General features: G+C 37.5%; 2 protein-coding genes across 2 annotated transcripts; both read left to right on the top strand.

The window, feature by feature from the left end:
* Positions 1-1,824: 1,824 nt before the first annotated feature.
* Positions 1,825-2,811, top strand: LOC126079713 (olfactory receptor 1094-like). Its single transcript, XM_049890902.1, has one exon. It carries the CDS (start codon positions 1,825-1,827, stop codon positions 2,809-2,811), a length of 987 nt encoding a protein of 328 aa, XP_049746859.1.
* A 10,388-nt stretch (positions 2,812-13,199) lies between these two features.
* On the top strand, positions 13,200-14,168 carry LOC126079583 (olfactory receptor 1094-like). Its single transcript, XM_049890673.1, has one exon. The coding sequence runs from the start codon at positions 13,200-13,202 to the stop codon at positions 14,166-14,168; it is 969 nt and encodes a 322-aa protein (XP_049746630.1).
* Positions 14,169-14,887: the final 719 nt, after the last annotated feature.

The following is a 14,887-nucleotide window of genomic DNA, read 5'->3' as shown; positions in this document are numbered from 1 at the left end:
AAATGAGAAACTGTTTCATGGCATAGAGGAAATAAATAAAAAATAACCAAATACTACTTTGTGGAAAAACAGTGATTTTATTCTTTTAGGAAAAGTTATATTAAGCAGCTTCATTAGTAAATTTGGGTGATATTTATATCATACTTATTCCAGGACTCCATAAGAAACAACAACATATTAAAGAAATGGTTTCTTTGGGTCAGAATATATATCTCAAATCCACCCAAGGACTTGCAGGGCCAATGATCATACAAACAGAGAAAAACACAAATACCAAATGCATTGCAGACGAGTTGATTCCGACTCATAGTGACACTATAATGACCCTATAGGACAGCGTCGAACTGCCCCGTAGGCTGTAGTATTTGCAGAAGCAGCCTGTCATGTCTTTCTCCTTAGCAGTGGTTGGTGGATTTGAACCGCTGACCTTTAGGTTAACAGACAAGCACTTAACCACTACTTAACAGAGCTTCTTAGGAATAGAGAACCATCTTAAAATTGTCATTAAGTTAAACATTGAAAAACAGTAATAATGATATAATAAGCTGAAAAGGTAAAACAGACAACTTAATAATTTTTTTTTTTTAAAAAGAAGAAACATAAAAAAAGTTAATACCCTGTTTTTCTCTGCATACAAGGTGCATTTATCTCCAGAATACCACCTGATACCCTGCTCACCACTGTTCTAAAAATGTCAACGGAATGGGATAATGAAAAGAGCACATAAAATGATTGGACCATTGAAGGCTGCCTTCTAAGACAACTTGAAATGTAAGTCTAAATTATCCTGTTCTCTACTCGTTTGAGAATATTTTAAAATTAAATCATTTTCACACAGTTTTCCTCATTTCAATTCAATCCAGTCTAGTATGTGGTTAGCGCTGTTGTTCTCATTTGACAAGCGAGGACATTAAGGAAAGGTGCTCATGCACACAGCAGTAAATTCTGGACTAGTGTATCAGTGTGTACTTTCAATTCTATTGTTTCTGGATTTTGAAATTTCTCTATTCACTGGTCTAATTTATGTGGGTCTCAAAAATATAAAATTTTATATAAATTGGCAAATTTTTTGTTTGTTTCTTTTAACATCACAAGTTTAACTAACCAAGAAATGAAACCATTTCTTTCTTATGTTTATCCAGGAAGTTGTATCCACATGAGCCCAACTACATTGTCACTGCCTATCACCTTTCTAGAGGAGCGAAGTGGTTCAGTGGTAGAATTCTCACCTACTGTGCTGGAATGCCAGGTGTGATTTCCATTTGTCAGTGGAAGCTTACATTTTGCTATGATACTGAATAGATTTCAGTGAAGCTTGGAAATTAAGATGACCTAGGAATTTTTATTTCTATTAGGAACGAAGGCCTGGTGATCAACTTCTGAAAATTAGCCAACGAAAACTCTGTACATTACAATGCTCTGATCCCTTTGTGCATTTCTCTTGGTGGCAATGGCATATGATTGCAAAGTAGCCATCTACAAACCACTTTGACAACTTCCATCTTTTCTCCCTTTGTCATGATGTTGCTTATTGGTCCAGTCATGAGGATATTTGTTTTTCTTAAGTTGAGGTGTAATCCATACTGAAGGCTGTGGTCCTTGATCACCAGTAAGTGCTTCAAGTCCTCTTCACTTTCAGGAAGCAAGGTTCAGTCCAATTGAGTTGGAAGCCAATTCAAAAGCAGTTAATGAAAACAACCCATTGCTGCCTAGTATGTTATTACCCCATTCTAAAGAAAAAAAAGATGAGAATGTAATTGAGTCCACTCTGTTTTCACAGGATATCAGGATATTGCCATTTATGACTTTCCAGTATCAACTGAAATGTCAGTGTCATCATCAGGACTGGATCCCTACAGGTTTCAGGTGAAGAACGTCACTGAAGTCACCATGTTTATATTGCTGGGCTTCACGAATGATTTTGAGCTGCAAGTCTTTCTCTTTGTACTATTTCTAGGAATCTACGTTTTCACTCTGGTGGCAAATTTGGGACTGGTTTTACTAGTCGTGGTAGAGTCTCGTCTCCACAACCCCATGTACTATTTTCTGAGTGTGTTATCTTTCTTAGATGCCTGCTATTCTTCAGTTGTCACCCCAAAAATGTTAGTCAATTTCCTGGCAGAGAATAAAGCCATTTCATTTACTGCATGTGCAACACAGATGCTGCTCTTTGTCACATTTGGGACCACAGAATGCTTTCTCTTGGCAGCAATGGCATATGATCGCTACGTAGCAATCTACAAGCCACTTTCATATTCAGTTAACATGTCACCCAGAGTCTATGTGCCACTCATCACTGCTTCATATGTTGGTGGTTTTTTAAATGCTACTTTACACACCGTAGCAACTTTTAGCCTCTCCTTCTGTGCATCCAATGAAATTAGACACGTCTTTTGTGATATCCCTCCACTCCTTGCTATCTCTTGCTCTGACACTCACATCAACCAGCTTCTGCTCTTCTGCTTGGTGGGTTCGCTTGAGTTATGCAATATCCTGATCGTATTGTTCTCTTATGGTTTCATTTTTATGGTCATTCTGAAGATGAAGTCTGCTGAAGGGAGGCAAAAAGTGTTTTCCACTTGTGGCTCTCACCTAACAGGAGTATCCATTTACCATGGAACAATCCTCTTCATGTATGCGAGGCCAAATTCCAGCTATGCTTTGGACCATGACATGATAGTGTCTACATTTTACACCATTGTGATTCCCATGCTGAATCCCATCATCTACAGTTTGAGGAACAAAGATGTAAAAAAAGCAATGAAAAAATTGTTTCAGAGGAATTGGTTCGTAAATAAAGCACATTTTTAGCACATTAGGAAACTGAAAAGAATGTTGGGTGTCAGTCCATAGTTCTATGGTTTGAACCTAGAGAAGAAAATGTCTTGCTTTTATTTAAAAGGGAATATTTTTCTTGTTCTAGAATTTTTTTTCAAATAATGCATTAATCAACCTTCAAAGGCAGAAGTTTACAAGTGCAGATCAGATGTATCATCTATATGCCTATAGGATTATTTTCAAATTTACTGACATTAAACATTCATTGGTGCTTTTATGTGACTATGATTAGTTTTTGTTTAACTTGCTTTTGCTTAGCATAAAGATGATGTCTTGGGAACTCTATGACTCCACACATTCTCACACTGTTTAAAGTAAGTCTTCAGGAAATATTTGGAAGTTCATTTCCCATTCTGGAATCCCTCTGAAGGACTTCTTAAAGATTACTATCCCCTTATTCTTTCACACAGTCACATCCATCTAGGCCTTGTGTATGCCTTCTGCACTGTTAGGTGCAGCACGAGAAACATTGATTCCATTATTACAGTTTTCCTTTGCTGTTGTCCAATCACAAAATTGATTGGACTCATTCTGAAATTCCGGAGAGTCTAGGTGGTAATATTTATTTAGAGTATACCTCAGACTCAGTAAAAACAAATACATAGCTTAGAGAATAATCTACAACTGGCTACTACGTGTGGTTGCTCCAAAAACAGTACCATGATGAATGATGAAGAAATTGACGTTGTGAAGGATTTCATTCTACTTGTGTCAGTAATCAGTGTACAAGGATGCAGCAGTAAAGAAATCAGTGTATTGAATTGGGCAAATCTACTGCAAAATGCCATTCTTATGTTTTATTTATTTATTTATTCATTTTGTTAATGACATAGTCTTATCTTACAGTTCAGAGGTCAGGAGTCCAAAGTGCGTCATTTTAGTTTTATTATTATTGTGCTGTTAATATACCCACCAAAGTGTTCACCAATACAAATTCCACATTTACAATTCCATAACTTTGATTGCATGTTTCAAGTTGTACAACCATTATTGTTCTCTTTTTCCAAAATATTCCACCACCATTAATATAAATTCAATGCCTCCCATATGAAAAATTCCCCTTTTTCCGTCTATCTCACCTCTGGTGCCACTAAAATTCTTTTTTGCTATTGTTAGATGCCAGAGAGCTGGTTCTGACTCATAGCAACACTATGTACAATAGAACAAAGCAGGACTTGGCAACATTTTGTTTTGTTGTACATAGGGTTGCTATGAGACAGAACTGACTCGATACGGAACAACAACTACAGTGACTAATGATATTATTTTCATGTCCCTTCTGGAAATTTGAATACCCTCTTTGGTGAACTGTCTATGCAAGTCCTTTGCCCCAATTTTTTTTTTTTTTTTTTGGTGGGGGTGATGCACAGGCTTGGTTTCTTTTGGTTGTTAAGTTGCAGAAGTTCTGTATGTATTTTGGATATTAGGCCCTTATCTGATATTAAAAAAAAAAAGTTCCCTAAAATTTTCTCCAAATTTGTAGGTTATCTTTTTTAGTTTGTAAAGACCTTTGATGTACAAAAATATTTAATTTTTATGAGGTCCCATATATCTATTTAGATTTTGCCATTCCAGTTTTTTTTTTTTTTAATCGTATCTGATGATCTATTGTTAAACGCTATGTCTTAGTTATCTAGTGCTGCTTTAACAGAAATACCACAAGCGGATGCCTTTCACAAAGAGAAATTTATTCTCTCAGTCTGTTGTTGTTACTTGCCATTGAGTTGATTTTGACTCTTAGTGACTCTATGTACAAAGGATTGAAACACTGCCCCGTCCTGTGTTATCATCACAACATTTGTTAGGTTTAAGCCCCTTGTTGCAGCCACTGTGTCAATCCATCTCATTGAGAGCCTTCCTCTTTTTGGCTGACCCTCTACTTTACCAAGAATGATAGCCTTATCCAGGGATTGATGCCTTCTGATAACATGTCCAAAGTAGGTGAGATGTAGTCTCACCTTTCTTGCTTCTAAGGAGCATTCTGATTGTACTTCCAAGACAAATTTGTTCTTTCTTTGGCAATTCATGATACATTCAATATTCTTTGCCAACTCCACAATTTAAAAGCTTCCATTCTTCTTCGGTCTTCCTTAATCATGGTTCATCTTCCTTTGACAACTTCAATCTTTTCTCCTTTTATCATGGTATTGCTTATTTGCCAGTTGTGAGGATTTTTGTTTTCTTTCAGTTAAGGTGTAATCCATGCTGAAGGCTGTGGCCTTTGATCACAAAAAAGTGCTTCAAGTCCTCTTCACCTTCAGCAAGGAAGATTTTGTCATCTGCATAACACAGGTTGTTAATGAGACTTCCTCCAAACCTGTTGCCCGTTCTTCTTCATGTAAACCAGTTTTTCAGATTATTTGCTTAGGATACAGATGGAATAGGTATACTGAAAGCATATAAACCTGGTGCATACCTTTCCTGACTTTAAACTAAGCAGTATCCCCTTGTTCTGTTTGAATGATTGCCTCTTGACTTACTTACAGGGTCATCATGAGTACAATTAAGTGTTCTATAATTCCCATTCCTCACAATGTTATCCATAATTCATTATGATCCACACAGTCCAATGGCTTTGCAGAGCCAATAAAACACAGGTAAACATCTTTCTGGTATTCTCTGCTTTCAACTTGGATCCATCTGATATCAGCAGTGATACTCCTGGTCCCACATCATCTTCTGAATCCAGTTTGAATTTCTGCTGTCGCCCTGTCTATAAAATGTTGAAGTTACTTTTAATAATTTTCAGTGACATTTTACTTGTGTGTGATACTAATGATATTTTTTGATAATTTCCCAGAGTCTAGAAGGCTAGAAGTTCAACTTCAGGGTGCCAGATCTAGGGGAAGTCTTTCTCTCTCTCGGCTCTGGAGGAAGGTCCTTGCCATCAATCTTCCCTTTGTCTAGGGGCTTCTCTGGGCAGGAACCCTGGCTGCACAGACCACCCTCTCTCCCTGGCATTGCTTTCTTTGTGGTATGAGGTCCACCACTGTCTGCTTGCTTCCCTTTCATCTCTTGTGAGATAAAAGGTGGTACAAGCCACACACTAGGGAATCTCCCTTTGCACTGCATCAGGGATGTGACCTGAGTAAGGGTGTTACAGCCCACCCTAATCCTCTTTAACATAATTTAATCTTGCCCCATTAACCATAGGCAAAGATAAGGATTTACAACATACAGGAATATTACATCAATCACAAAATGGAGGATAACCACACAATACTGGGAATCATGGCCTAACCAAGTTGACACATATTTTTGGTAGACATAGCTCAATCCATGACACTACACTCTTTGGCTCCCCGAAATTTATGACCTTGCCACATTGAAACCACTTTACCTCGTCATATCATAGCAAATGTCTTAAATCATCTTCAAGTCCAAAATTCAAAAATTCTTCCCCAACTGTAAAATCTATAATACAATTTATTAGCTTCCAAAGTGCAACGGTGGAACAGGTACAAACTAGAGATTTACATTACAAATGGAAGTAATTGGAGGAAAGAAGGGATAAGAGACATCAAGCAAGTTAGCAGAACATATTACATTAGCACTCAAGGCTTTGAAAATAATTCTCTGTTCTCTGAAACTGTTTAGGCAATGGCCCTGCCCTCCAGACTCTAAGTATTGACCACACTGTCTGGATTCTTAGTGGAGGCACCTCGATCCTGGGCTTCAGCTCCACCTTCCAGGCCTACTAGGATGGCAACTCTGCTCCCTAGGCTTTAGGTGCACTATTCTCCTAGTCCACCTGAGGGGTGATTCCACCCTTAGTAACACCAGAGGTCATGGTTCCACCCTCTGAGATGCCAGAAGCTTTTGAGACTGGGGCAACTCCGCTTTTTGTGTTCCTTTTCTCTTCAGCTTCTGCTTCCTGTTTCCTTGGCCTCTCAGCCCCTCAGGCCTCACCAAGTGTCTCTGCCCTGCTGTAGCAAGTGTTCCAAAGCTCTGTAGTACCAACGACAAGTGAATGTATGCACCCCACTCCACCAGTAAACTCTGGCTGAGAGGTACTCAGCATTCTTTTTCAATGGGTCAAAAAGCCTAGTTCCACCAATAAATTCCAAGAGTCAGCCCACTCCTCAAGGAAGCTTCCTGCACTAAGACACTCAGCTCTCTCGCTCCATGGGTGGGCTTCAGCACCATCTTGCACTGGCTTTCTGCTTCTGCTGTTGACAATTCTCTGTCACAGCTAGTCTGTGCCATTGCTTCTCGCACTCTGTGTGTCTCCATTATAACAGTTCTCCTTCCTTCTGAGTTCTCTATACATTCACAGTTTCAAAACCGCTTCCACATTTTAGGTATCTGTTAGAGCATCACCTCACTCCCTGTAACAAATTCTAACTTAGTTATCTAGTGCTGCTATAACAGAAATACCCCAAGTGAATGGCTTGAACAACCAGAATTTTATGCTTTCACAGTCTAGAAGGTTAAAATCCAAGTTCAGGGTGTCACGTGTAGAGAAAGGCTTTCTCTGTTTTCTCTGAAAGAATATCTTTGCCATCAGTATTCCCCTACTCTAAGAACTTGTCTGCACAAGAACCCCAGCTACAAAGGACGTGCTCTGCTCCCTGCGCTGCTTTCTTGGTGGTTTGAGGTCCTCCACTCTCTGCTCACTTCCTTTCATCTCTTGTAAGATAAAACGTGATGCAGAACACACCCCACGGAAACTCCCTTTACCTTGCATCAGGGATGTGACCTGAGTAAGGGTGTTACATCCCATCCTAATCCTCTTTAACATAAACTAATCTTGCCTCATAAACCACAGACAGAGATTAGGATTTGTAACACATAGGAAAATGACATGAATCACAAAATGGAGGACAACCATACAATGCTGGGATTAATGGCCTAGCCAAGTTGACACATATTTTGGGGGGACACAATTCAATCCATGACACACTACATCCTACAGCCTCACTCTCACCTTTTCTCGTAATAATTTTAGTTTTCCCAGATCTTTGATCTATTTTGAATTGATTTTTGTGTGTGATATAAGGCCTGGATACTGTTTCATTCTTCTGCATGTGGAAATTCAATTTTCCCAGCACCATTTCTTGCAAAGACTCTTCCTTCCCCATTGAATAGTTGACCATAGGTGTATGAATTTATTCCTGGACTTTCATTTGCATTCCTTTGGTTTATACCTCTATTATTATACCAGTACCAGAGGGTTTTAATTACTGTAATTTTAGTATATTATGATATTAGGACATGTTATCCCTCCTGCTTTAGTCTCATTCTTCAAGATTGCTTCAGCAATTCCAGGTCCTTTGCCCTTCTATGTAAATTTGAGGATTGTGTTTTTTTCCATTTATGCAAAGAAGGCTGTTGTAATTTCAATGGCAATTGCAAGAAGCTCATTTTAATAATATCAAGTTTTTCAATCCATTAGCAGAGAACTGTCATATCTTATTTAGGTCTTCTTTAATTTCTTTCGGTAATGTTTTATAGCTTTCAGTGAATAAGCCTTTCACTTACTTGGTTAAATTTATTTCTAGGTTTTTTATTCTTTTAGATGTTGTTGTAAATAGATTTGCTTTCTAAATTTCCTTTGGGGAGAAATGGTTTCTCTGACATGGCTTTCTGGCCCAGCGTTTACAATCCGCTTGTTATGGATTGAATTGTTTCCTCCAAAAGTGTGTGTCAACTTAGCTAGGCCATGAATCCCAGTTTTGTGTGATTGTTCATCAGTTTGTCATCTCATGTGATTTTGCTATATGTTATAAATCCTAATTCTATGATGTTCATGAAGCAGGATTAGAGGCAATTATGTAGATGATGCAGGACTCAATCTACAAGATTAGATTGTATTTTCAGTCAATCTCTTTTGAGATATAAAAGAGAGAAATGAGCAGAGAGACAGGAGGACCTTCTACCACCAAGAAATTAGAGCCTGAAACAGAGCACATTCTATGCATCCAGAGTTCCTGCACTGAGAAGCTCCTAGACCAGGGAAAGATTGATGACAAGATCCTTCTCCGGCACCTGACAGAGAAGGAAGGCCTGTGCCTGGAACTGGCACCCTGAATTTGGACTACTAGCCTCCTAGACTATGAGGGAATTTGTTTTCTCTTTGTTAAAGCTACCCACTTGTGGTGTGTCCCCACCAATGATGACTTCACCAGGGCCTGGCTGTTCACAAAGTCTGAGCCTCACTGTTCTCCACACATGCTTCCTCCTGAGACTTATGGTATCAGAGTGGAGGTGCACCAGAGGGCCCTTTCTTTATTCTTTGTGCTCAGGCTTCCCTGCCTGTGGTGCCTTCGCTAGGGCCTGGATGTTCACAAAGTCCGGACTTCACTCACTCTGTACCTGTTTCTGCTGCCCCAAGATGGCCTGAAAAGATCCTATACAACTCAAACTGTTTGATATCTGCCAGATATCTGATATTCTATCACATAGAATATTAAGTTTTCTGTATAAAACCCTGTCTCTCCTGTTATAACTTTCTATCCATGTGTTGACAGTAAAATTATGTCTATTAATATCTCTTGTATTAAATTTTCAATGAGCTTACATGTATGACTCATAGAACTATAAAACTAAGACCTCGTAGTTCAGATGGGAAGTTTTGTTATTTTTATTAAACAGTTACAAATTCTGACATATGTTATGCTTTCATATTCTTTGATAATATACATGTTTACAGAGTTTTGAAAGAGTTAAGCAGGTTATATTCCCAGAAGGAGGGAACTGGATTACAGGGAATTTAGTTTATTAAGCAATGCTACATAGCTAATTAGCATCAGAACTAGGTCTATATTCGGTATCATTAGATTTATTTTCCAATCCTAAAACATAAACTTTTCCAGCAAAGCATCAGTTTTCAGGAGGCCACAGCAATTCATTTAATCATTTTTATCAAGTAGTTCGTTGTTCCAGAACAGTTCTCTTGTTATTACAGGGAGAAAAAAATCTTGTTATTTTTCTGTCCCAAAAGAGAGTTAGCATTCTCTCTCCTTGGTGCATCCGCTGTGGACTACAGGAAGAGCTCCAGAAATGGATATAAGAATCCAAACACAATCATAGCGTACTTTAATTGAGTGAAAGGTTCAGTTCCATAGGTAAGAGGAAATATTTACAACACTACAAAATATTTTAGAAGTTTAACCATTAATTTCCAACTAGAGTATATGCCTAGTTTGAAAGTAAATTTGAATTAGGTGATTCTGGTTAATTCAGATTTGTATTAAAAACTGAAGCTTTCCTGATAACACAGCAAAGAAAACAGAAAGGACTCCATACATATTTATGTCAACAGAGATGTAAATCAGAAGTAATTTTCATTATATATGTATATGTATTTCAATTTCATGGTCTACTTAAGCTGGATTACTTTAAAAAATAATTCAAATATGTGAGGATGTTATTTTGCATTATTTCTCGGGGCTGATGATTCCAGAATAAGAACCTGGCACAGTGGGAATTGCAATATGGTCAAGTGGAAATAGCTTAGACTGGGATCAGAAAAATCTGGGGTGAACCCTTGCTCTGATAGTAACTACTGTGTGACCTTGGTCAAGTGTTGTGTCTAGTTGCGCCTTAGTTCTTTCCCTCGTATATAAAAGAACACCAAATTATTTAGCTATCCTGGTGCTATGAAGATTATGTACAGTCATGTGCACAAAATTCCTAGCCCCTTGAATCCACTTATTAATCTGTGGTAGCTGCTATCACGGCTTTCTTTAGCCTCAAGCCTAGTCTTTGTAGTACTGTTCCAATGGGCACCGGGTGCTTTATGTTTTCTGATAATGACTCTATTAGAGCTGAGGAACTGATATATTTTTAGTCTTCAAGATGGAACATGTTTTGTTAAAAAAAAAAAAAAAAGAGAATTCAGAATCTATATTTTTGTGTTCCTAGCCACTATAGTCTCTTAAACTGAAATCAACTAGTCATAAACACAACCAACCATTTGACATGTAGTCCACTCTGACTCGTGACTGTGTTCCGCAAGGTTTTCAATGGTTGATTTTCAGAAGTAGATTACCAGGCCTTTCTTCTGAGGTGCCCCTGGGTAGGCTCCAACCTCCAAACTTTCGGTTAGCAGCCAAGTGCCTTAATGGTTTGCACCACACATGTGTTCTGTCATAAACATAGTTCTAATTTCCTTAAAGGTTGAAAAAAAGTAACCATAATTCCTGTTTGAAGAATCTTGGGTGAAGTGATTAAACCTCCTACTTTTTCCTCTATTAAGTCTCCGGCTCTCTATAGTGAAGTAGACAACTGCTCTAACAGATCTTGATTTGGTATAAAACATACTTACATTCATAAACCACATTCTTGCTCTATGGACAAGAACAGACCATCAAGTGTGCCTGAAAATTATGTCATCAAGAGTATTTGGAGAATTTCAGCCAAAAGCACTATTATTTTACTGACAAGTCCAAAATCAGAAGACCGTGACAGAGATGTTTTTTTATAATCCTTCACAGATTATCAAATATGTAGGCCTGGTAGCATAGTAGTTAAGTGCTCAGGCTGCTAGCCTAAAGGTCAGCAGTTCGAATCCATCAGCTGCTCCTTGGAAACCCTATGAGGCAGTTCTACTTTGTCCTACAGGGTGGCTATGGATCAGAACTGACTCTATGGCAACGGGTTTGTTTCTGTTTTTTGCTTTTTTACAGTCCAGATTATTAGGATTCATTGGGCTTAATTTCAATAAAATGATATTTTAATCTGTATATTAACATTTAACAAACATGTATAACTAAAAGAAAAATATTTTAGCTTGTGGTTTGGGATTCATTCATTGCTCAAAGCTTTGATGAAAAATCCCTGTTTATTTTGTTTTAGATAAATAAAATGTGGAGGGCTTATTTTTATTTATTTTTTAGATAAACAAAAAGCACATGCACTTTTCACATATAATCAAAACTTGAATTTAAAAACTTGTGCTAGCTTGTCTCATAAATGAGCACTCTGCATGAATGCCATATTCATGTAGTGAACTAATGTTTATTGAAATCATTTTGTCCATCTTATCTATTCTTTAGCACAAGAAAGAAGAAGGACAACTTTAATTTTCCTAGCTCACACTGGCACTAGGTGCTGTTTCGGAGATTTTGATAAAAGTTTATCAAGTCCAAATACAATGCTCTTAACTTTCCACCATTGTTGTCTCAGAAACATCAATGAAGTGACGGCTATAATCACAGTCTAGCTGACATTTCTTTTGTTTTCATTAGTCAAGTTATATTTTGCAGTGGATTTTGCAATGAATTTCTTTAGTACCCTACCTATTGCCATATTTTTTTTTCCAAAATTTGCTTGCGTTTTTTTAATTTACTTTTACTGAGCTTCTTCCTATCTACCTGATTTCTATTTTATCCTTGACTATCTCCACTAAATATTTTTGTCTGAAAGAGAGAAAAGAGAAAGGGGTAGGAGGGAGAGAAAGAAAAAGAAAATGGGGGATTTTTGAAACAAAAATGTATTTTTTGTAAATCCCCCAAAATATACGGATATGTATTTATTTATTATTTCATGACTTTATTATTTTTTAATATAATATACCATTCAAGCAAAATTACAATACATGATAAGATATTTGAAGATGTGTTCTGATTAATTATAGATAAACTTTGTGGATTTACATAAAAATAGCTACCTTCTAAGACAAGTTGAAAGGTATGTCTATTTTCGCCTATTTTCTAGTCATCTGAGAACATTTTAAAATTAAATCATTTTTAATAAGCTTTTCTCCTTTAAATTTCATCCAATCTTGTGAGATACATGCTGTTGCTCTCATTTTATCCTAGTTGACATTAAGGAAAGGCATTCATGTATGTTGTAGCTAATTTAAAATGATTAGTGCGTATTTACAAGTCTAAAGATTTTGGATTTAAAATTTCCTCTATTCATTCTTCTTTGCAAATTTTAATGTGGTAATTTGAGAACCACATAAATTGGCATGTTTGGTTATTTACTTGTTTTTAACATGACAAGTTTAGCCAACAAATGTATGAAACCATTTTTCTTTCCTTTATATAGGAAATTGCTTCCACATGGGCTCACTTACTTTGTCACTGCCAGTCCCGTCATAACCTAGGATATTATCATGCCCTTCTAGGAAACAGACAAGAAGATGTAATCGGGTGCACTCCGTTTCCCAGTATATTGCATGTACAATGTCATCTAGTCAATTCCAACTCAAGGCAATTCCAAATTTATGAGTACTACTATGCTCCTTAAGGTTTCCAATGGCTGATATTTGGCAGTAGATTCTCATTCCTTTCTTCTGAGGTGTCTCTGTGTGGAAAATGAACCATCAAACTTTCAATTAGAAGCAAATGCATGAATCATTTGCACCACCCAGCAATTCTGGTTGCATTTAGGAACTATAAATATGAACTGAAATGTCAGTGTTGTCACCAACGCTGGATCCATATAGGTTTCAGATGAAGAACCTCACTGAAGTCACCATGTTTACATTGCTGGGCTTCACGGGTAATTTAGAGCTGCAAGTCTTTCTCCTTTTACTATTTCTTGCAATCTATGTTTTCACTCTGGTGGGAAATTTGGGACTGGTTCTATTAGTCATGGCAGATGCCCGACTCCACCATCCCATGTACTATTTTCTGAGTGTGTTATCTTTCTTAGATGCCTGCTGTTCTTCAGTTGTCACCCCAAAAATGTTAGTCAATTTCCTAGCAGAGAATAAAGCCATTTCATTTACTGCATGTGCAACACAAATGCTGCTCTTTGTCACTTTTGGGACCACAGAATGCTTTCTCTTGGCAGCAATGGCATACGACCGGTATGCAGCAATTTACAACCCACTTCTCTATTCAGTTAAGATGTCACCCAGAGTCTGTGTGTCACTCATCTCTGCGTCATACGTTGGTGGTATTTCACATGCTACTTTACACACAGTGGCAACTTTTAGCCTCTCCTTCTGTGCATCCAATGAAATTAGACATGTCTTTTGTGATATCCCTCCACTTCTTGCTATCTCCTGCTCTGACACTCACATCAACCAACTTCTACTCTTTTACTTTGTGGGATCTATTGAGATATTCACTATCCTGATTGTCTTGACATCTTATGGATTCATTTTTATGGCCATTCTGAAGGTGCGTTCTGCTGAAGGAAGGCGAAAAGTGTTTTCCACTTGTGGTTCTCACTTAACTGGAGTATCAATTTACCATGGAACAATCCTCTTCATGTACTTGAGACCAAGTTCCAGCTATGCTTTGGACCATGACATGATAGTGTCTGTATTCTACACCATTGTGATTCCCATGCTGAATCCCATTATCTACAGTCTGAGGAACAAAGACGTAAAAGAAGCAATGAAGAAATGTTTCAGAGAAATTGGTTCATAAATAAAGCACATTTGTAGCATTGTAAAACTGAAAAGAATGTCGAGTATCAATTCATATTTCTAAAGTTTGAATCTAGGGAAGAAAGTGTCTTGCTTTTATTTTTCGGTGTCTGTATATCCTAGAATATTTCCAAACAAAGCGTTAGTAAAACTTCCAAGGCAGAATTTTATGAGGACAGAGAAACCGTCCCATTTACATGGCTGTAGGACTATTTTCAAATGTACCCATATTAAACGTTCAGTGATGGATTATATCCCTGATTACTGTTTGTTTTACTTGACCTTCACTTGCCGGAATGATGATGTCCTGAGAACTCCATGACTTCACATTTCCTCACATCGTTTATAGTAAGTCTTCAGCAAACACTTGGACGTTGATTTCCCTTTCTGGAATCCCTGTGGAGGGCCTCCCAAAGATTACCAGCTCCTTACGCCCTTACATACTGAGAACCATCTAGGCCTTTGGATATGCTTTCTGCACTGTTTGGCTCAAAATCATGTTGATTCCATTATCACATTTTTGCCATTGTCTAATCACAGAAATTGATGAGACTCATTCTGAAACTACTGAGGGATTACACAGTAAATATTTATTGAGAGTAAACTTAAGGCTCAGTAAAAATGAATATATAGCTAAGAAAATAATCTACAAGTGGCCACTATACGTGATTGTTCCAAACTCTGAAAAATTATTACACCATTGGACAATCTTTCAATGAT

This window comes from Elephas maximus, chromosome 7, assembly GCF_024166365.1.
Source record: "Elephas maximus indicus isolate mEleMax1 chromosome 7, mEleMax1 primary haplotype, whole genome shotgun sequence".
Taxonomy (NCBI): domain Eukaryota; kingdom Metazoa; phylum Chordata; class Mammalia; order Proboscidea; family Elephantidae; genus Elephas; species Elephas maximus.
The sequence above is the reverse complement of the archived record's forward strand: the minus strand, read 5'-3'. Positions and strand labels throughout refer to the sequence as shown.